The sequence below is a fragment of the Myotis daubentonii genome, chromosome 9, assembly GCF_963259705.1.
Source record: "Myotis daubentonii chromosome 9, mMyoDau2.1, whole genome shotgun sequence".
Classification (NCBI taxonomy): domain Eukaryota; kingdom Metazoa; phylum Chordata; class Mammalia; order Chiroptera; family Vespertilionidae; genus Myotis; species Myotis daubentonii.
This window is the reverse complement of record NC_081848.1, coordinates 46,880,357-46,903,912: the sequence shown is the minus strand read 5'-3', so window position 1 is coordinate 46,903,912 and position 23,556 is coordinate 46,880,357. Positions and strand designations below refer to the sequence as shown.

At 42.1% G+C, this 23,556-nt stretch overlaps 2 protein-coding genes across 2 annotated transcripts; both read left to right on the top strand.

The window, feature by feature from the left end:
- The first annotated feature begins 408 nt into the window (after positions 1-408).
- On the top strand, positions 409-10,925 carry LOC132240926 (olfactory receptor 2D2-like). The gene is made up of 3 exons (XM_059708776.1): positions 409-1,311; positions 3,066-3,074; positions 9,365-10,925. The coding sequence occupies exons 1-3, from the start codon at positions 409-411 to the stop codon at positions 9,425-9,427; spliced, it is 975 nt and encodes a 324-aa protein (XP_059564759.1). The 3' UTR covers positions 9,428-10,925.
- Positions 10,926-22,363: 11,438 nt separating this feature from the next.
- Positions 22,364-23,317, top strand: LOC132241675 (olfactory receptor 2D2-like). The gene has a single exon (XM_059710613.1). The coding sequence runs from the start codon at positions 22,364-22,366 to the stop codon at positions 23,315-23,317; it is 954 nt and encodes a 317-aa protein (XP_059566596.1).
- Positions 23,318-23,556: the final 239 nt, after the last annotated feature.

The window sequence follows — 23,556 nt, the reverse complement described above, 5'->3', positions numbered from 1 at the left end:
CAAGAGCAACACAAAACTCAAAGGCTTTAGTTAATAACAAAGTGAAATTAAATGGCATGACTTTACACATGAATTTAATCTGTCTTTTTATTATTAGATATGTGATATTCAGAATAAAGAAGATGATTTTGGATCTAGTCTACACTTGCCAGATGACACTAAAAATGAACGCACCAACTTATAAAGTATTAAGTCTTGCAAAATTGAAAATATTCCAACTAAAGCAGCATGACCATCTTCTAAAAACCTTATAAAGGGGATTCTTGAAATGGTTGGTAGTGATTGGAGGCAACATTTAATTATATATTTTATAGGTTACACACACCAACTCTGAATTACATAATTTTATAGGTGACACACACCTATGTTTAGTGTGTAGTGACTTGGTACTGAAAAAAGAGACAAACCATGAGACAGACAAATCAGACACAGGTGACAGAATTCTTCCTCCTGGGACTCTCTGACAACCCGCACACTCAGCAGCTGCTCTTCATCTTATTCCTGGGTGTCTATCTGGTCACTGTGATTGGAAATGTGCTTCTCCTGACCCTTGTTCAGGTTGACGTCCGGCTTCACACACCCATGTATTTTTTTCTCTGCAATTTATCTCTGGCTGACCTCTGTTTCTCTACCAACATCGTCCCCCAGGCCCTAGTGCACCTGCTATCCAGGAAAAAAGTCATTTCATTCACACGTTGTGCAGCTCAGCTTCTACTCTTTTTTATTTTTGGTTGTACACAGTGTGCCCTTCTGGCAGTGATGTCCTATGACCGGTATGTGGCCATCTGTAACCCTATGCATTACCCCACCATCATGACTTGGAAGGTATGTGTCCAGCTAGCTGTGGGATCATGGGCCAGTGGCATTCTGGTATCTGTGGTGGATGCCACCTTTACTCTAAGGCTACCCTACAGAGGCAGCAATAGTATTGCTCATTTCTTTTGTGAGGCGCCTGCACTATTGATCCTAGCAACCACAGATGCCCGGACTTCAGAGATGGCCATTTTCCTCATGGGGGTTGTGATTCTCCTCGTGCCTGTTTCCCTAATTCTGGTATCCTATGGCCACATCATAGTGACTGTGGTCAGGATGAAGTCAGCAGCAGGGCGGCTCAAGGCATTCTCTACCTGTGGCTCCCACCTCATTGTGGTCATTCTTTTTTATGGGTCAGCAATTGTCACCTACATGACACCAAAGTTTTCCAAAGAACAGGAAAAACTGGTGTCTGTGTTCTACACAATGGTCACCCCCATGCTTAATCCCCTCATCTACAGCCTGAGGAACAAGGATGTGAAGGGAGCTCTAAGGAAAGTGACCACAAGGAATCTCCCATGCAGGCTTGGAGTTTGCCACTGGCAGTGAGACCCTGCTGGTTCTCTATTTGAAAGATTTGCTGAGTAGTTTCCTTAGCAAGACTAGAGCATGGTATGAGTCTCATCCTTTGGCCTTATCCAGGGACCCACCCTCCATCCTTCACCCAGCACTTCCTCCGTAGAAGAAGGACAGTAATTCATGGAGCAATAAGAAGGAGGGCCTTCCTTCTGGTTAGTTTTTTTAGCATCTAAGAGTTAGGAACTCCTCTGAGAAATATCCGCATTTTTATAAACCATGGAACTGAAAGGGGGCAGCAATAGAATTTGGGGAACCAGCTAGTATTGTAAGAAATATTAATCATACTCCGTTAACCATGATTGTTTTATTTTGATTAAAGAAGGCACATTCTGCCCTAACTGGTTTGGCTCAGTGGATAGAGCGTTGGCCTGTGGACCCAAGGGTCCCAGGTTCTATTCTGGTCAAGGGCATGTACCTTGGTTGCGGGCACATCCCCAGTGGGAAGTTTGCAGGAGGCAGCTGATCGATGTTTCTCTCTCATCGATGTTTCTAACTCTCTATCTTTCTCCCTTTCTCTCTGTAAAAAATCAATAAAATATATTTTAAAAAAAAAGAAAGAAGAAGAAGGCACAATCTACCCTGGCTGGAGCTGACCTGGAGATGCAGCTCTTCCTCCCCATTTGGAGCTGCCGATTATCATGGAAAGATAACAATTATGCTGCAGAAACCAGAATCACCAGCCCTTTAAAGATCTCCAGCCTTTCTGCATACCTGCAGGCCTTTGCAAACCTCCAGCCTGCTTACCTGTTAATTGCCCATCTGGCACTCCCTTGGGCTATTTCCACATATAACCCCAGCCCTTGCATATAACTAAGCCCTTTGAAGACCCCTAGTCTAGCGGTTCTCAACCTGTGGGTCGCGACCCCTTTGGGGGTTGAATGACCCTTTCGCAGGGGTCGCCTAAGACCATCGGAAAACACATATATAATTACATATTATTTACAGTAGCAAAATTACAGTTATGAAGTAGCAATGAAAATAATTTTATGGTTGGGGGTCACCACAACATGAGGAACTGTATTAAAGGGTTGCGGCATTAGGAAGGTTGAGAATCACTGCCCTAGTCCTTTTGCATATCTGTAAACTGCCCTTTTTCCTACTCTTCCTTTGTAGTTCTACCTATATAAACAGTTGGCTTATGGGGAGCTGCAGAGCAGATTTTTGTGGCTAATCTGCTGCTCTCCCATACTGCTGGCAGTATGGGAATAAATGCTCATATATGATTCAACCCTGTCTCTTGTTTATTTGGATCAAGTAGTGATAAGCAGCACAGACCCATTGTTTGTCCATTTACAGAACCCATAAAATCTATCTTATTAAATTATGCTATATATTAATATTTATCTTATTCCTGAACCTACTGCAATACTTTTGTATTTTAATATTTCTGAGCCTCATTAAATAATCAATAAATTAACAAAAATTATTCAATCATTTACTATGAGCTAGGTGCTACATATATGTGTTCATGCACTTGTACCTGTGAAAGAATGTAGGGGGGCTAGCAGCCTGACTCTGTAATTAGATAATTAGATAATTAGTATCCTAATGCACATTTTTGTTAGTCTATAATCAAGTCACTGCCCCTTCCTTAGTTATCTGGGTCTTGCAAGACCTATTTACTTAAATACTCCCAATTTACAAGGGCCATAAACCAAGATGTAACAGCTTAGCTAGTGGGAGTTCACCAGGCACCATCCAGGTTAGGCATTTAGATACTGAAAGGGCGAGGGCTACGCCCTCCATCTTACCCTAGCAGCCATGTGCTCGGCAAAGCTTCTTCCCAGAAGCCCAAGCCTCTGCTAGCCACGCCCAGGATTTCTTTAAACTAACCAATGACAATCAAGGGACGTGCGCGCCATAGATATGACCACATCCTGTGTAACAAGACCCGACTTGCACCTGGCCAATTGGCAGGGCCCACAGTCATCTCTCCTCCCCTCACTCCACCCCCCTATTAAAACCCCTTTTTCCCACAGGGCAGGCACTCTCGTCTCGCCGTTGTGTTGGTAGAGGCTGGGAGCCAGACCCGGGTCTATAATAATAATAAAGACTCTCTGCTTTTGCATCGGACTTGGCTGGCTCCCTGTTGGTCTATTGGGGATCTTGAAATCTGGGCATAACATTTGGGGGCTCGTCCGAGATTCCCAAGACCATCGAGGGACCCCCGATCCGGAGAGTCTGACTGACGATGGTAGGTGTCTGTGTCGTTGTGTGTTCTGTTCTGTGCGAGCTCGTTTCTGAAATCTGTAAATGCTCGTAATGATCTAGGTGGACGCACTGGGGGATCACGGGCAGGAGGAGTTGGGGGACGCCCCGATCCTCCATCTGGAGGGGTGTAGTTTTGCTTCCACGGAATCGGAAGGTCTGTAGAAACCCCTCAATCTGAGACGAGGTGGGTTGCTCCCGCCAGTTGGTGCATGGCTATCGTCTAATCTGTAGTTTGCTTCCGCGGAGTCGGAAGGTTGTTTTGGTTTTGCTTCCATGGAGTTGGAAGACTGTATTTGTCTGTGTTTGTGTTTTTTTTTTCTGTTTTCTGTGGACTTACTGGATAGACGTTATGGGACGAACTCAGACTGCTCCTTTGGGTATTGTGATTGATCATTTCAAGGAGATTAGGGGAGGCTGTAGAGCTCCCTCAGGAGTTGGGAAGTTGTTATTGTTTAAACTCTGAATGAATGTCTGGTGAAAGTGTGTGAGTGTGGAGGGAGGGGGCCTGCCCTCTCCCCTCCTTTGTGTGGCGGTCGGGCGAGCGTCTGAGTGAGGATCTGTGAAAATAGGTCACCCCCTCCCCAAGTAAATGCGTCTGGGATTTCTGTGCACGTGTAGAGAGAAAAGCTGGCTTAAAACTAACGCGCGCATAGTCCGATTTTGGATAGAGTTTTGAGCTGGAGTTCTCTTTGCAAATGTGCAGGATGGAGCCCAAGACTGATTATTTACCAAAGGGGGGGGAAAAAGATGCTAGCTAGATTATAGCAGCAGGATTGGCATTTCCATAATAAAGAACAGTTTTTCCAAGGGGAAAAAAAAAACTGGTCCTTTGTTAATTAAGAAAGCTTTTCTTAATGGAGGAAGGGGATAGTCACCTCCCGCCTGTAGCAAAATCTTAAAGAATGTGGTCAATTTACATCTGAAAAGACCAGGTAGGCCAGAACCTGTTTTGCAAGGCTCAAATGTGGTTTTCCAGAGCCACTTGATAATAAAAAGTAAAGTTTACTAAATCAAATTATAAAAACTGCTCAATAATTTGGATTTGAATCTCAAGAAAAAACTGAGTAGCCCAGGTAAAAGATGGCTACACCCTTTAATTAAGGCTGGCTTCCCCAGTTAATTTCTAATGGAGGAAGGGCTAGCCTCCCTCCCCCCAACAGAACAAGCAGGTAGGCAAAAATTTCCCGCCAGTGGCAACTTATAAAAACAGGTTTGCTTCCCAGTTTCTCATCCTTGGGAGAAAGAATATAACTAATTTGCATTTTAATGGTTACCTGTTTCTAGTCAAAGGCGGCCCAAAGCTTTGGGAGTTTGCTAAATTGAACAAATGCTAAAATGTCTTGCATTTTTGAAGTTTATTCTTAAAAATGTTACTGATTGAGAAATGCTGAATATTTGACTTGCCAGCTAAAAGTTTAAGGTTTGGATTGAATTGGGGAAAATTGTGTAATTGTGGTAACTAAATGCCTTTGCTTATTGGTCTGATTCTAATAAAATTTCTGTTTGTCTACAATGCAGCCACATGACTTGCCACCCCCCTGGGGGCCGCCATCTTGAAACAGCAAAGGCCCCTTCCTCTGATTTAGCAATGTCTCACTGAGGCAGGATGGAATTTCAGGGGTGGAGCTTTAAGGCAGAGTTTTATGGGGCAGGAAGTGTGCTTGCCTCTCAGATTTATTTTTAAGCTAATCTCTTAAATCTAGAAAACCCTGCTTTCCTTAAACTAAGGACAATTAAAGGTTATGTCAAAGTCTTTAAAAGGGACTGATAGCAATAATCCAATTTCTAAAGTAAAGTAGGATTATTTCAGGTAGAAACTGGTTTCATACTGATCTTAGAGGGCACATTTTTCCTTTGCCTAGGAGGGACAGCGCAGCTGTCCCAGGGTCGGAGGGCTCCAATTCAGTGTTCTGGAGACCCAGGACATGCCTAAGTATAACCTATGTTACCCAAGGACTCTAGATAATGTGTTTACCCAAAGCTGTGGTTTAGATTGTATGCTGTCTCTGCTTCTGTAAATTGATCTTTCCTTATTGCTTAAATATGTATCTTTGTTGTTTAAAATTGTTTAGTGAAATTTCTGTGTCTCTTAAGAAAATTTGAATGTATTGCTAATCTGAGGAATGTTAATTATTTACATGTCACCTAAAAATTAAGACCAAGAGTTCTAACTAACTGGAAAGCATGGCTTTGGTGTGATGGGAGGAAAGAGAAATGTTGAATGAATGATAGACCAATGAGCTGGGACTGGTCACTGATGGTGGATTGTGAGAAGGTCTGGATGTGGCCTAACTTCTCCTTCCTTGGTACCCCTGAAATGTCAAAAGGTACTTCTGGCCTTGGTTTTCTTGGTTTTTGGTTTTGGATTTATTTGTTTGTTTGTGAGCCTTTTTGGTTTTGGTTTTTGTTTGTGAGTCCAATGTGTTTACACTGTTGATTTTGTTGCTTCACCGAAACCCCCTTGAAGCACATTGAATGGTTCTTTCCTTCCTCTTTAACTTTTGGGGAATTGTGTGAATGGATTACTGATATAGATTATCAAGGATCTCTATTCAGGGACTTGTTCTGTATCTCGACACAACTGAAACTGATTTGTTGGTATTTTGTGGTATAAATGTGGCGTGCTCTTCAGTATGAGTACTGTTTCTATCTGGATGAGACATAGGTCAAGAATCCTGTCTTGGGATGTGGGAAAGGGAGGCCCCCACATCTGTTCCTGTCAGGCCCCCATCAGGGGACTTGGGCAGTGTTCCTGTTATTTGCTCAAGATCCCAAGACTATAAAAGTACTTGTTCACTGAAAGGGTGTAAGTGTAAATGTTTATTTGATGTTTGTATGTCTACTTGGATATTATTATTTGTTCATGTAAGTGTGGAAGTCTGCGGGGAAAAAAAAAAGCACACGCTTGATTTCTTTAAGGCTGAATGCTCTGACTGATAGCAAAGTGCCCTGAGTGGCCACTGGGATCTTTCCCCAAGAGCGCTTGCTCTCTGTCAGAGGTGGAATCGGCCCGCCTAACTAGTAAACATCTCTGTCTGTTTGTTTGCTGGGAACTTTGATTTGCTATGTGATATTCTGTGCTGGGTTGGGATTTTGGAATTCTGGGGTAGATTTAAAAGGTATTTATGGGAGGAAACTAAGATGGCGGCATAGATAAACACTGGGAAATTGCCGCCTCCCACAACAATTGAAAAATAACGCAAAGGACAGAGCAGACATCATCCAGAACAACAGGAAGGCTGGCTGAGTGTAAATTCTACATCTAGAAGGAAAGAAAAGCACACTGAGAGCCAGAGGAGCTGCGGAAGTGAAGTGCAGAGGTACAGCGGCTCGCGGTGCGCGGAAAGGGGGTGGCACCTGAGGATGCGGCTGTCTTTTTGAATCACAAGCCCCCGACTGCTCTGAACTGCGGTTCCGGGAAGTCTCTGGGGACCCAGGACTCACACAGGGAGAAGCTGCACTGTCGGGCAGCGGGCGAACTTGAGGGCGGCTTTCCCTCAGAGGTGCTTGCAGCAATTATCGGGTCACTGGGACTCCTTAGGGCTGGGTGGAGAATCAGCCATAGCTGCTTGCTCCGCCCTTTAATTCCCTGAGACCCCGCCCCACCCAGGCTGCAGCAGAGGCTTTTGCATGTGAATGTACCTAACTGCAGCCGAGCCAGGCAGACCCGGAACTTCCAAGAGAAGGCCCCGCAGCGGCTTGCATTGCTTCACAGCTGAGCCTCTTCGTGGCTCCTGCTGTGTGGCCTCAGGCAGAGGCTGAATTAGCACCTCCTTAGATCCAGGAGCTACTGTACCCAGTGGTCAGAGGGGGACCATCCAGATTGCAAGTCCTCAGATCCATAAGGGACACACTCAGGGAGCAGACTCAGTGAGCACCAAAGCCCCACTGAAGCAAGTCTTGCCCCAGAAGGGTGTCTTCAGCACAGAAGTTCTCCCACTTCAGACACAGCTGATTCTCACAGCCAATTGGCCTGGAGGTCAATTCCTCCCAGTGATCCTACAACAACCAAGGCACCAAGAGTGCACCAAGAGTGTCCACCTCAGGTAACTGGGGAGGCTGAGCCACTGGGCCCTACAGGACACCTGGTGCACAGGGCCACTCTATCAACACAGGGAAGCAGCCAAAATGCAGAGACAAAGAAACAGGTCACAAATGGCAGAAATGGAGGAAATCAAACGACTGGATATAGAGTTCAAGGCCACGTTTATAAGGTTTTTCAAGAATTTTATGGAAACCGCCGATAAATTTAATGAGTCCCTCAAAAAGTATAGTGAGACCATGGAGGACATGAAAAAGGACCAACTAGAAATTAAGCATACACTGACTGAAATAAAGAATAATTTAAAGAGGTCCAACAGCAGACAAGAGGATCCCAAGAATCAAGTCAAAGATTTGAAATACAAAGAAACAAAAAAGACCCAACCGAAAAAGAAAAAAGAAAAGAGATTCCAAAAATATGAAGATAGTGTAAGGAGCCTCTGGGACAACTTCAAGCGTACCAACATCAGAATTATAGGGGTACCAGAAGGAGAGAGAGGGCAAGATATTGAAAACCTTTTTGAAGAAACAATGACAGAAAACTTCCCCTACCTGGTGAAAGAAATGGACTTACAAGTCCAAGAAGCGCAGAGAACCCCAAACAAAAGGAATCCAAAGAGGACCACACCAAGACACATCATAATTAAAATGCCAAGAGCAAAAGATAAAGAGAGAATGTTAAAAGCAGCAAGAGAAAGACAGTCAGTTACCTACAAGGGAGTACCCATACGACTGTCAGCTGATTTCTCAACAGAAACCATGCAGGCCAGAAGAGAGTGGCAAGAAATATTCAAAGTGATGAATAGCAAGAACCTGCAACCAAGATTACTTTATCCAGCAAAGCTATCATTCAGAATAGAAGGTCAGATAGATAAAGAGCTTCACGGATAAGAAAAAGCTAAAGGAGTTCATCACCACCAAACCAGCATTATATGAAATGCTGAAAGGTATTCTTTAAGAAGAGGAAGAAGAAAAAGGAACTCTTACCATTTGCCACCGCATGGATGGAACTGGAGAGTGGATAAATACCACAGGATCTCACTCATTTGTGGAATATAATGAACAACATAAACTGATGAACAAGGACTGATCCAGAGACAGAGAGGCATTGATTGGACTGTCGGGCCTTAGAGGGAAGGTAGGGGAGGGTAGGGGTAAGGGGGAAAGATCAACCAAAGGACTTTTATGCAAGCATATAGGCCTAACCAATGGACACGGACAACGGGGGGGTGAGGGCATGAGCGGGGGGGTGGGGGGGGGGGTAGAGGGTAACGTGGGGACAAGGACACATATGTAATATCTTAATCAATAAAAAATATATTAAAAAAAGGTATTTGTGGCTTTTCTAGTCTAATTGGGACATTTAAGGGTAGGGCTCACAGTTCTTCAGGGCAGAGATTTCATGGGCCCTTCCCCCTGCCTGTGCTGAATTAAATAATACAGGCCAGTGTCATTTGGCTTGCTGGTTAAAGGAAGACAATGGGCCTTAGAATCTGTAAAGGTGGGCAGGAATGAAGTTGGTCAAATGTACTGAAAGGGTTTGGTACCTGTTGCTGCTAGCAAAGGAGGGGCTGATACCCCCTTCTAGCACACTCTCTTGAAAGAGGCCTGGTTGCTGCTCTGCCACAAAGGAAACCGGTAGAAAGGCAAGAAAGCAGAGCACTGTAACTAATAAACAGGGTTACCTAGAAGCCATCAGGACTTTGAAGTTCTCCAAAAGAGGAGAAATCTGACTCAGAGACTGGCCGAAACCTCGTTGGGTTGGAAGAACCGGAGGCTATGATAGGGTCCGATAACGGACCAGCCTTTATTTTACAAGTAACTCAGGTAGTAACCAGGGCTATTGGGGCAAATTGGAAATTACACTGTGATTATAGACCCCAGAGTTCAGGGCAGGTAGAAAGGAACCATGGAGACTGGCGGGGACTGGGTGGCTCTCCTACCATATGCCCTTTACCGGGTAAGGAACTCCCCTTACACCCTGGGCTCTACTCCCTATGATATCATGTTTGGCAGGCCACCCCCTATCATTCCTAACCTTAAAGCTGACTTTCTTACTGCAAGAACTATCTCTTTCCTTGAGAGGGCTCCAGAAGGCACACAAGGACATTTGGCCGCGCCTCCGTGCCATCTACGAGACCAGCCCAACCCCAACTCCTCATCAGCACAGACCAGGAAATTGGGTCTACGTCAGAAGGCACCACCGGGAGACCCTCGAGCCACGTTGGAAGGGTCCCTACACTGTGGTGCTGACGACCCCCACCGCTCTCAAGGTAGACGGCGTCGCGACCTGGGTCCATCACACTCACGTCCGGGTCAGCGGACCCATCCGTGATCCGGGAAGAGTTCGTCACCAAGTGGAGCGTGGATCGAGATCAATGCAACCCGCTCAAGCTCAAGCTACAGCGTGCTCGACCTGCCTGATGCTGGTAACATTGCTTGCGATCACTCCTGCCACTGGGAGCCCCCACAATACTGTGTAATAGACTTAGATGATGCCTGCATCTTCATGGACATGGCTCCAAAGAGACAAGGGCAATTTATAGGATCACATGTTTAGTAGCAGAAGATTTGGCTGCCTGAAGCGGCCATGATGCCAATATTATGTTTCATTGTATTGATATGTTATATTGACCTTTGATTCTCTTGCAGGTTTGAATGTATGTTGGTTATCCTGAAAGGGGACTGTGTGGGGTGAACCCCAAAAGTAAAAGGTGTCTAGCTGCCAAGAGGGCAGGTGCCCAACTGGGCAGGGAAAGGTGCCCATCAGGTTTTGGTCTCTGTTGAGAGACAGTTAACGGTTGGCAGCATGTATACTGTCTTGCAGGCCTGCGTAACCATGCCCATGTCAGGGATAGTAAAGCCGGGAAAGGCCTGTTTGGAATAGAAGGTCTGAGGCATGGTTATGAATAGAAAAAAGGTTTATAAATCCATGAAAAGGAATTGACAAGGAAAGTCAGAAAATCTTAGAGCAGATCAGTATGTTTTTCTCCTTATATAATTCCTCTGAAATATTGGCAATGCTAAATAAGTCCTGGCAATACATTTCTTTGCATAGATTCAATAAGACTAGTTTCTAATAATGGTTTTATTAATGGAAAACTTTGACTGGAATATCATGTTTTGAAGAGAACTGTCTGGACTCTAAAGACTTAAAGGCAGTAAGAATGCCATGAAGAAAGCCTGGTATCCTACTTGGAAGCCCTGAAGATGGCTGGCGCTGGAGCATCAGGCCCATGCCCTACCATCACTGGTGGTTGGTAAGAGTAGAAGGGGAGCAGTAAAGATGCCTCTGTGTCCCTGTGGAACCCCCACACACTCTGGGCCGCAATGAGTAGGAGGACTACTGAAATGGGCCTTAAAGCCTGGAGTGTGGGCTCAGGTGGAGTTGCTACAGGTGAGGAATTCATCTAACTCAGCAGATACTGCAGGCAGGACTGATGGCAGCTGGATGGCTTGGCTTCCTGGCCCTATGGGGCATATTAAAATTCAACCATGAGGTTCCAGCAAAGGTAGTCAGTTACCCTTCTTGTTGTGTTTATGCAAACAGCAGGCCAAATTGAATACAGTAGATAAATTGATCTTGATTTGGCTTTTTAATAGCCATGGAGGAATTTTAAAAAGAAAAATCCAATTTCAATAGAAGTTGTTAAAGCTAAAATGGTTTCTTTCCCTTCCACCGGACCATTTGTTAAGCTTATAGGGATAGTTCAGTTGATAGTTCTGTGTGCCCAGTACGGGCCTCTAGCAATGGTGAAATAGAAATGCAGTCTGTCTCATGATTGAGCCGGAAGTTCCAAGACAAAGTGGGGAATGAAAGGGCGAGGGCTACGCCCTCCATCTTACCCTAGCAGCCATGTGCTCGGCAAGGCTTCTTCCCAGAAGCCCAAGCCTCTGCTAGCCACGCCCAGGATTTCTTTAAACTAACCAACGACAATCAAGGGACGTGCGCGCCATAGATATGACCACATCCTGTGTAACAAGACCCGACTTGCACCTGGCCAATCGGCAGGGCCCACAGTCATCTCTCCTCCCCTCACTCCACCCCCCTATTAAAAGCCCTTTTTCCCACGGGGCTGGCACTCTCATCTCGCTGTTGAGTCGGTAGAGGCTGGGAGCCAGACCCGGGTCTGTAATAATAATAATAAAGACTCTCTGCTTTTGCATCGGACTTGGCTGGCTCCCTGTTGGTCTATTGGGGATCTTGAAATCTGGGCATAACAGATACAATCTAAATTCCCCATTTTAACTGACTCAGGAGGGGCTGTGAAAGTCCACCACAGAAGCCCAGTAGTTAGAAAACAAAGAAACTCAAGAATATACTAATATATAAGGAGCAATCTCATTGTATAAGTTGTGCAGGCTTTGGATCTTTGAATCCCCTGAACCAGCAGCACTGCTTTGAATAAAGGTTCTCTTTCCTGATACCTCCGAGTGTTCAGCTGTCCCTTCTTCTGCACCAATTCCACAACATACCTACATGTGCATGTACATATAGGGGAAGGGAAAAGTAGGTTTACACTTGTGAATGCAAGAAAGGGAGTTTATTCATTATTTATTGTTGTATTATTTATTTGTAGTACTTTTAAACCTACTTTCCCCCATCTTTTCTACCTGTTCAGTAAGAGATGGTGGAACACATGCAAGCTGAAGGAAGCAATGAAAACTGAAGGGCTGACATCAGAGGACAGGGGAGGGAGAGCCAGGCAGGAGCTTTTCAACAGCAAGAGGAAAGTAATGTGGGAGGGTGCAGCCTCCGTGGTCTCTCTAGAAACAGCCTCATCCCTGAAGGAGAAAGTCTGGAAGAGGATTTGGGGGTTAAGTTTCTAAAGAAGAAGAGTGGGAATAGAACTGTGGTCTCTGCGAGTGTAGCAGGGAAAACGAGGTGTAAGAGAATAAATGACAAAGTTAATCTTTCCCAACACCATGCGCACCTCCCCACCCCCTCAACCAGGACTTCAGAATCCCACAAACTGAGCTCGGCAGCAGTTTTCCCACGCTCACCTGAGGGAGAGACCAGGCAGAACCAGGGCTGAGGAGTCATTGGTTTAAGGATCCAGGATCAAGTGCGGAGGGACTGATTTCTGCAGCCTGCAGACCCACTCTTGAAGAATAGCACCAACTGTGGGTTGGTGCCCGAGCACTAGAGTCATCCTATCAGTGTGACTTCATTCCAAGCCTTTTGCCTTATTTGATTCAAGGTACAAACTCCAATTCTCCTAGGTCCCAGTTCTGAACAGAGAATTTTCCTTCACAGAAATATTTAAGGCTGAGGTCCTGAGAGTGATGTAAATAAACATTCCCTGGAGCTTTAAGAGCCCTCAACTTTATTATCTTTCCCCCCTCTGAGACACCCTAAGGCACTTAGTGTTACATGTGAAATCACAGACTAAAGCCTTCAGAGCATGCTCACCCCTCTTTCAAATTCCACACTAGTGTCATTCAAAAAGCATCCGTTGATCTATTTCTAAGAGGTTTACAAGTTACCAAACTTGTGTTTTAATTTATATGGTGACTACATAGAAAGGACAATGAGAAGATATAGGATTATCTGGATGCCAACTTTCTATTTGAGTAATGCAACTTGATTGAAGAATTGTACTCCCATTTCTGTTTATGGTTGTTTTGGTGCCCTGTGATCACCATAAGGGATAGAGTTTAACTTGGTTAATACTGTCCTAATATCAACATGACAAGAGGAATCTTGAAAGTGCTGTTATATTAAAGTTACTAGAGGCCTGGTGCATGAAACTTGTGCACTTGTGCGGGGGTGGGGGGTCCCTCAGCCTGGCCTGCACCCTGTTGCAGTCTGGGAGGATGTCTGACTCACCGCTTAGGCCCGCTCTCCATGGGGACATTCTTAGTGCTGCTGTGAGGCGGGAGAGGCTCCTGCCACCACCCATGAGCCTGGCTTCTGGCTGAGCGGCGCACCCCTGTGGGAGTGCACTGACCACCAGGGGGCAGCTCCTGCATTGCACGTCATAGCAATCAGTTGTTCCATCATTAGGGCCACAACTGGCTTTCCCACATCCCCTGAGGGGTCCCGGATTGTGTGAGGGCACAGGCCATGCAGAGGGACCAGGGAGGGATGCACGATTGGGGGCCGGGGAGGGTCTGTGGGAGGGCTCCAGGGTGTGTCCGGCCTGTCTTGCTCAGTCCTGGTAGGCCGGACCCCAGGAGCAAGCTAACCTACCGGTTGGAGCATCTGCCCCCTGGTGGTCAGTGCACCATGTCATAGTGAGCAGTTGCGAGGCCTTAGCATATCATTAGCATATTACACTTTGATTGGTTGAACGGCTGACTGGACAAATGAACACTTAGCATATTAGGCTTTTTATAATATAGGATACTCTTTTAGTGGACATAAAGTCAAAGCATTTCTTTTGTGAGGATAATTACCAGTTAAAAGATCATTTTGTATACAACTGTTTCTTAAACTACTTGTTTCTTTTTAAAAAATATATATTTTTATTGATTTTTTACAGAGAGGAAAGGAGAAGGGATAGAGAGTTAGAAACATCGATGAGAGAGAAACATTGATCAGCTGCCTCCTGCACACCCCCTACTGGGGACGTGCCTGCAACCAAGGTACATGCCCTTGACCAGAATCTAACCCAGGACCCTGCAGTCCGCAGGCCGACGTTCTATCCACTGAGCCAAACCAGTCAGGGCAAACTACTTGTTTCTTAAACTATTAATTTACAATAGCCAATACATGGAAACAACCTGAATTGCCGGGGTCCAACCCCAGCAGGTCCAGGGGTTCCCAAAGGCGTAGACGGAGTCGGCGAAGAAGGAAGGACACGGAGACAGTGTTCAGTTGATCAGCAGCCTAGCCAGGATCCCTAGCCAGGATCTCCAGCCAAGTTCTGGTCTGGATCTCCAGAGAGGTTCTGCTGTTTATTGTCTTGTTACATCCGTATTTATACCAGTTGATTTTAATCTTGTCAATTTCTATTACAAAGGTTAGGGCGTTTCTTATCTCCATTCCAGGGAGTAAAAATTATGTAGCTTAAGCATGATTGTTTGTAGTTAAAGTGATTAACTACCTGCCTGGCACTTAGTTAAGGAGTTTCATCCCCTCCCTAACTTCAGGGAAAAATCCCTACCTAGGGAAACAACCTTTCTCGGAGAGGTGACCTTGGTTAAAACACACAGCGCTAAGGGGAGCAAACATATTAAGAACAGTATGCTATATACGCCAGGTCCCTTGAAACATATGCTGTGCAGATGTTTCTATCCTGCAGTGACTGTGTCAAGCAGCAAGGATGGACCGGCTTCCGGCACTGAATGTCCTTCTACCAATGATTGGATAAAGAAGATCTAGAACACCTACATACAATGGAATACTACTTAGTCATTAAAAAGATGAAATATTGCCATTTGCAACAACATGGATGGATTTTGAGAATATCATGTGAAGTGAAATAAGTTAGAAAAAGACAAGAACCATATGATTTCACTCATATGTGGGATATAAAATAAAAAGCAACAAAGGAACAAAAAAAATTATAGACACAGACAACCCTATGGTGGTTACCAAAGGGGAAGGGGTTAGGGAGAGGATGAAGAGTGTAAAGGGGGTCTAAGATATGGTGACAAGAGGAGACCAAACTTTGGGTGGTGGGCACACAATGGAATACACAGATGATGTATTATAAAATAGTAAACCTGAAACTTATATGATGTTATCAATCCAATACATTTAATTTCAAAACATAAACTCCCATGAGATTTGGTCTATTTTTATAGTCTCTAGTCCAGTAATGGCGAACCTTTTGAGCTCGGCATGTCAGCATTTTGAAAACCCTAATTTAACTCTGGTGCCGTGTCACATATAGAAATTTTTTGATATTTGCAACCATAGTAAAACAAAGATTTATATTTTTGATATTTATTTTATATATTTAAATGCCATTTAACAAAGAAAAATCAACCAAAAAAATGAGTTCGCATGTCACCTCTGACAAGCATGTCATAGGTTCCCCATCACTGCTCTAGTCTGTTCTTTTTCTGACTTTCTATTTCTGTACAAGTATCCTGCAATCTTAATTCCTCCTATTGCTTGTTTGTGTATTTGTTTGAGTCTTAGGTGTGGGGAATTTAATTAATTACAATCCTCAGTGACATATTACAGTGATTAATGATTTTAAAGCCCCTCTCTTGTTTATTTATCTATACATTTATTTTATTTGTTTAATATATGTATATATCCATGCATCATTCCCATTGACCTCATAACCTTCTATTGTATGCAGTGCTTTTCATCTGGTCTCACAAAATTATTATTTTCTGTATATGTATTTATAATTTATATAAATGATATTGTGTTATATGCCCCTTTGTTTCTTACTTTTCTCACTCAGTTCTAAGTCTTTAAGATCATTCATGTTGGTACATATACATCCAAACTCTCTGACTGTGGAATATCCTTGGTGTTCATCCATCGAATTTTCATTTATATCCTCTCCCAGGGAGAGATATCCCAATTACACACCATATCACCAACACAAATAACAGAACCACAAATATCCCAAGACTGAGTCTGTGTGAGAATATTTTGCTCAATAATTGCTATATCATAGAATATGCATAAGCATAAGATGACCAAGTAATACTGGATTTTCCCCCAGAATGACTGTACTTCATCCCAATGTAAGTGTGCTCCCCTATTTTCTACTGTTTTTCCAGCACATTATTACTAACACAGGTAAATAAATATCTCTGTTGTTTTACTTTGTAGATATTTCTTTACTAATAATTTGAGCATTGCTTTATATTCACGTAGCCCTTTGAAGTTACCCTCTTTTTTTTTGGTAAATTCCCTTTTTATATTCTCTGCTATTTTTTTTTGGGGGGGGGGTCTTTATTTTTCTTGTTGATTTGTATAATTCATTGTGAATCCCTGGTAGCAAGTTCTTATTTCTTAGATTTTAGATAAAGCAAAAAAAAATTCATCCATTTTTATTTATCTTTTAACTTTGTTCTTAATGTTCTTTATTAAACACAAATTTCAGATTTTATAAAATCAAATTCATCAAATTTTTCTTTATTGGTTGTGCTTCAGAATATTTGTACTCTAAGTCAGTGAGGTGTACTGTTATGTTTTCTTCTATAATGTCATTGTTCTATTTTAACTTTTAGGTATCTAATCCTGTTGGAGACTACCTCCTTATGTCATGTTAGGTAGAAATTCAGTTTTATTTTTCTCATTGTAGTCAACTAATTTTACCAACAATATTTACTGAACTATTTGTCCTTTCCCTAATGATTTTTGCAATTAACTTTGTTTTACATGAAATTTACATATGGATCTATCTATGAGCTCTCAGTTTGGCTCCATTTGTTTATTAGTTCTTTTTTATAATTTCTTTGTTGGGTTTCTGTTGTTGAAATATTAGCATCCCAGAGGTAAGTCATATTTAATCATGCTGTATTATTTTAAAATACACCTGTGGATTGAATTAACTCTACATTGTTTGCATCTACATTCTCCCCCAAATGGAGATGTGAGTGCTGACATCTGTCCTCACAACCATTTGGGAACCTTCTGAGAGGAAATGCAGCTCAGGATCTGCCCTAATGATTCAGAATTCTCCTGAATTTTATTTTTGTGGTTTGGCAATATGCCTCAATATCTGGTAGGGCATTCCCACATGACCTCTTTCAATATTCTGACTAAGTATGGATTGTTATTTCTCTACATAAATGTAAGAGTAAATATTTTGGGTTACTAAAAATATCCAACTGGAATGGTAATTGGTATTACCCTAAACTTATAGATCAATTTAGGTAGAAATTATATCTTTATAATATTAAAGTCATCTGATCCAAGAGATGAAATATTTCTCCATTTATTCAAATGATCTACTTCACGAGAGCTAATTTTTTACCACCATGGAGATCTTGTGTATTCTTGATTTGTTTCCATATACTTCATAATTTTTGCTGCTATTGTGAAATTGTACCATTTTAAAAATTATATTCCAATTGGTTATTGCTGGTAGAGAGGTAAAGAAAACTGTTTGTTTGTTTTTTAGGTTGAACTCTGATACAGGAAACTTGCACATCTTTATTGCTTCTAGCAGTTTGTTCATTGAATTCTTTTAGGCTGGTAATCATATGATCAGCAAATAGTAAATTTTTATTTTTTTCTCTTCCATTTCTTATGCCTTATATCTTTTCCTTTTATCTTTTTTCTTTCTTCATTGTGTTCTTCATGACTCCCAGTACTTTGCTAAACAGTAATGGTGTGGGCAGCATTTTCTGTCTATCTTAGAGACTGCACCAATAATTTCTCTATTAAATATGAGAAGTGTTGTTGGGTTTTGGTGCATAACCAACCAGGTTAAAAAAACCCTTTATCTTATTTATGATTTACAAAGATTAAAACATAATAAATAGGTGTTTTTTTTCTTAACACATGTGTTTTCTACATCACTGAGATTTTTATCTGATTTTATTTTTCAGTGTAATAATTTGTGAATTTCTTTGTTGGGTTTCTGTTGTTGAAACATTAGCATCCCAGAGATAAGTCATATTTGATCATGCTGTATTATTTTAAAATACACCTGTGGATTGAATTAACTCTACATTTTTTGCATCTACATTCTTCCCCAAATGGAGATGTGAGTGCTGACATCTGTCCTCACAACCATTTGGGAACCTTCTGAGAGGAAATGCAGCTCAGGATCCACCCTAATGATTCAGAATTCTCCTGAGCACGATACCTGCTCCAGAGACTGCTCATGTATTCCTCTGCTCACTTAAATGGAACTATTGTTGCCCTGAAGTCAATGCTAAGACCTCTGGACATGGGGGATGTGGGGATTCCCCTCCTGCCTTGTCCTTGATGTTACTGAGCCCTTTGACTTCATAACAAGATGCTCCCAGTCTCCGCTCTGCCCCTTCTGCAGCCAATGCACTTGCTGCACCTGCAGCAGTTTCCCCCTCAACTGTGAGATGTCTTTGCTGGTTTGAACGTTTTTCTCCCAGGTATGAGAAAATGTTGGTAAGTGTATTGGAGGGAGGGAAAGACAAGGCACAAGTTGAACAAAGAGGGTAACTTGGCATATATTGGGAGTGAATTGGTTTCAATCCCTTCATAGATTTGATTTTTTTAATTCAACTAATTTGTCCAAGCAATGTGATTCTTAGGGTTAAATCTTCTGTAATAAATCTAGCCAAGGTGTTTTTTTCCACAGCAGATCTATCTTATCAAACCATGGTCTTCACCTGATGGAGACATAAGCAGAGCTTCCATGGAGTCATTATTGGTCCGGTCCTCTGGGTGTGAATTCTTATGTGTGTGTGGGGCTGTGGAGACAGTAAAGTACGTGGATACGGAAGGTAGGGGGTAGGTGATTTTGAGGATGAAAGATTTTGGAATCTGAAGAGAAATTTCATATGTTCTCTTGGTTCCTATGGATTTCCTCAGTATCCTCTTTCTAAAAGAAATGCCAATTAGACAATGCTTGGCTCTGTGACCTTACCATCCCATTCCACATCAAGTAATACGTGCCATTTTTAGAGAAATGCACTTAAAATTTAATGTTAAATCTGGAAGACAGAATAACACGAAATACTGACAGCAGACATGGTTCTCTTGGAGAAGCTTCCTGACCCTGAGGTTGCCCAGGGAGCATTTTATCCTTCACATTCGCATGGGAGAATAACATGCTTTAAAAAAAACAAATTGGGAGCAGTCAGGGATGTAGTCTTCTAATATTGTACTCCCAGGGTCAGTGAGCATTCCTGCCATCTGACAGGTCACAAGTCACACTTATCTCTGACTCATTCACTGTCTTCTGCTATTTTGGTTCAGGTCAAATCAGCTCAAAAACATGTGCTAGACACTTATTCCATGCCAGGATTTATCATATTTGCTGTGAATAAAGATGAGTGAGGTATGGTTGCTGCTCTTGAATATCTTATAGTGACAGAGAAAGAAAATAATTTCAACGTAATTTGTTAAGAGCTATGATGGAGGTAAGCACATCCTGCTGTAAATACATTTATGTGTCTAGGATATATTTGCTTTTTGTGAATGTGTGTACTTGTGTGTGTCTATTTCTATGTGTGTTGGAGATAGGTGGGAGTGGGGAATGGGTAAGAAGGCTTAGAAATCAGCAATATCCTGTAGTTGCCCTTCCACTAAGTTAACCACCGACTTGGGCATCACTTAGAACTTTGAGACAAGTGTTTAGTGTTATCCTCTATATCTTTTCATCAAAAGTGAGAACCATTATTTGCTTACCATTTAATTTTCTCTGAGATCTAGACACATAATTGATACTATTGCACTAAATTCTACTCTGGGGAGGGTTTGAACTGTGGCAGGAGAAGTAAGTGTAAGGGACCTGAGCTGAACCATAACCTGGAGACTTTACGCACTAACCAGACAGTACCTTCCACTAGGTGGATGATAATTCCAAAAGTACCTATCTTAAAATTACTTGTGTTCTCAAAATTTATTTTTATATCAGCTATTTAAAAATAGACTATATTTCCCACTAGACACAATTCTATATTACTTTTATTTGTAAGTGTTAGATCATACAGACTCACTTGGTCCAGTACATTCATTCATTAAACGAATATTTGCTGGGAATCTATGATGTTCCAGAGAACACACTGGCACTGGGGATAAACTGTGACTATAGTTTGTCCTTCCTATCTGAGAGTCTTTGGCCTCAGAAGCTAGGTCTTCTGTTTGTATCTGAAGGAAATTCTTGGCCGAATACATTTACTCAACAAATAAGGTGACTGAATATTCAAAGTGTGATGTATGTTCAATGAAAACGATGCTAACACTGTGCAGAGATGTGATTGTTCATATTAACATTTTATTGATTCATTTATTATTTCAATGATAAATTGAAATCTGTCATCAGTTTGACTCGCAGACCCATCCAAATGCCTAAGACTTCATTATCAGATTATATAGAGTGTAACTGTGTCTTTTTTTGAGAAAATTCCTGGCAATTCCACGAGCCTAATAGTTCGTAACTTGAAATTCAGGGAATTCTTTAATTTAGCTGTGAATGCTATTTACATTAAAGTGAATCTAAAATTTCTTTCTTGTTTTATAGTATCCAGCATTGTAGTATCCATGGCTTCATCACCAGTGGAAATCAGAGGTACATTTATATCACATTGCAGTTGTTGAAGATATCTCAAAATATCATTTAAGTTCATAATTTTTAAATTAAGGTGGTTATTAGATCCATCACAACATTTAAAAAATTTAATGATTTGAAGAAGCACATGTATTATTATATCACATATTTGTTTTCTAAAACTATTTTGACTATATTTTGATGTAATGGTTTCCTTACAATCCTGTACATCCTATTTTTATATGTATGTGCATGTGTATGTATGTATGCATTTTATGTATTTAAACATAATTTGAAGTATTTTATCAGAAAGATAAAGAGTTGATAGCCCTCATGTAGAGCCTTAAAATTTAGACTTTAAATTAAATTTCCTTTTACTCTTGTTGGAGAAGCCCTATGATATTTTATTATTATTCCCGAATTCTTAATTTTTAGGCAGGCTTTTTAAACAACTTTTTATTTGATTTATTTAATTAATGATAATTTATTGAACAAAGCTCTATGTTATGTCTAATAAAGTACACAAAAATGAAAGACATAGACACAACTTTCAAAGGAGTTTGTCATTTCTGGGTGGAGTAGACAGATAACATCAGGCAGGGAGAGATGATGGGCTGGAGGTTGCAGATCAGTGCCAGGTAGTCTGAAAAATAGCCATGCTGGTGGCTTAGCATGGAAATTATGTCATGATGGTGTGTCTGTTATTTTGGAAGTTCATTGATATTTGGGAGCTCTAGCTGAAGGTGAGGAAAGAATTTCCAAAGAGATTATGGTACACTATCCAGAGTTACCTCTTGGTTTCCCAGCTCCTTCAGAACGGGTTATTTTCTCTAAGACAAAAGTCAGTTCTGCAGGGTACTTTGGCTCTGTTTGATTTCTTATGCCTTCATGACCACCCATTCAAGAAGGAGACAACAGAAACAGTTGTATATCCAAAGACTTAAAAATATTTGCACCAACATGAGATGGGAGAGGTGTGGCAAGAGCAACACAAGACTCAAAGGCTTTAGTTCAGGGGTCCTCAAACTATGGCCCGCGGGCCACATGCAAATACAAATACTGTATTTGTTCCCCTTTTGTTTTTTTACTTCAAAATAAGGTATGTGCGGTGTGCATAGGAATTTGTTCATAGTGTGTGTTTTTTTAAACTATAGTCCGGCCCTCCAACGGTCTGAGGGACAGTGAACTGGCCCCCTGTTTAAAAAGTTTGAGGACCCCTGCTTTAGTTAATAACAAAGTGAAATTAAATTGCATGACTTTACACATGAATTTAATCTGTCTTTTTATTATTAGATATCTGATATTCAGAATAAAGAAGATGATTTTGGATCTAGTCTACACTTGCCAGATGACACTAACAATGAACGCACCAACTTATAAAGTATTAAGTCTTGCAAAATTGAAATGTTCCAAGTAAAGCAGCATGACCATCTTCTAAAAACCTTATAAAGGGGATTCTTGAAATGGTTGGTAGTGATTGGAGGCAACATTTAATTATATATTTTATAGGTTACACACACCAACTCTGACTTACATAATTTTATAGGTGACACACACCTGTTTAGCGTGTAGTGACTTGGTACTGAAAAAGGAGACAAACCATGAGACAGACAAATCAGACACAGGTGACAGAATTCTTCCTCCTGGGACTCTCTGACAACCCGCACACCCAGCAGCTGCTCTTCATCTTATTCCTGGGTGTCTATCTGGTCACTGTGCTTGGAAATGTGCTTCTCTTGACCCTTGTTCAGGTTGACTCCCGGCTTCACACACCCATGTATTTTTTTCTCTGCAATTTATCTCTGGCTGACCTCTGTTTCTCTACCAACATCGTTCCTCAGGCCCTAGTGCACCTGCTATCCAGGAAAAAAGTCATTTCATTCACACGTTGTGCAGCTCAGCTTCTATTCTTCTTGATTTTGGGGGGTACACAGTGTGCCCTTCTGGCAGTGATGTCCTATGACCGGTATGTGGCCATCTGTAAGCCTATGCATTACCCCACCATCATGACTTGGAAGGTGTGTGCCCAGCTAGCTGTGGGATCATGGGCCAGTGGCATTCTGGTATCTGTGGTGGATGCCACCTTTACTCTAAGGCTACCCTACAGAGGCAGCAACAGTATTGCTCATTTCTTTTGTGAGGCGCCTGCACTATTGATCCTAGCAACCACAGATGCCCGGACTTCAGAGATGGCCATTTTCCTCGTGGGGGTTGTGATTCTCCTCATGCCTGTTTCCCTAATTCTGGTATCCTATGGCCACATCATAGTGACTGTGGTCAGGATGAAGTCAGCAGCAGGGCGGCTCAAGGCATTCTCTACCTGTGGCTCCCACCTCATTGTGGTCATTCTTTTTTATGGGTCAGCAATTGTCACCTACATGACACCAAAGTCTTCCAAAGAACTGAAAAAACTGGTGTCTGTGTTCTACACAATGGTCACCCCCATGCTTAATCCCCTCATCTACAGCCTGAGGAACAAGGATGTGAAGGGAGCTCTGAGGAAAGTGACCACAAGGAATCTCCCATGCAGACTTGGAGTTTGCCACTGGCAGTGAGACCCTGCTTGTTCTCTATTTGAAAGATTTGCTGAGTAGTTTCCTTAGCAAGACTAGAGCATGGTATGAGTCTCCAGGGACCCACCCTCTATCCTTCACCCAGCACTTCCTCTGTAGAAGAAGGACAGTAATTCATGGAGCAATAAGAAGGAGGGCCTTCCTTCTGGTTAGTTTTTTAGCATCTAAGAGTTAGGAACACCTTTGAGAAATATCCGCAATTTTATAAACCATGGAACTGA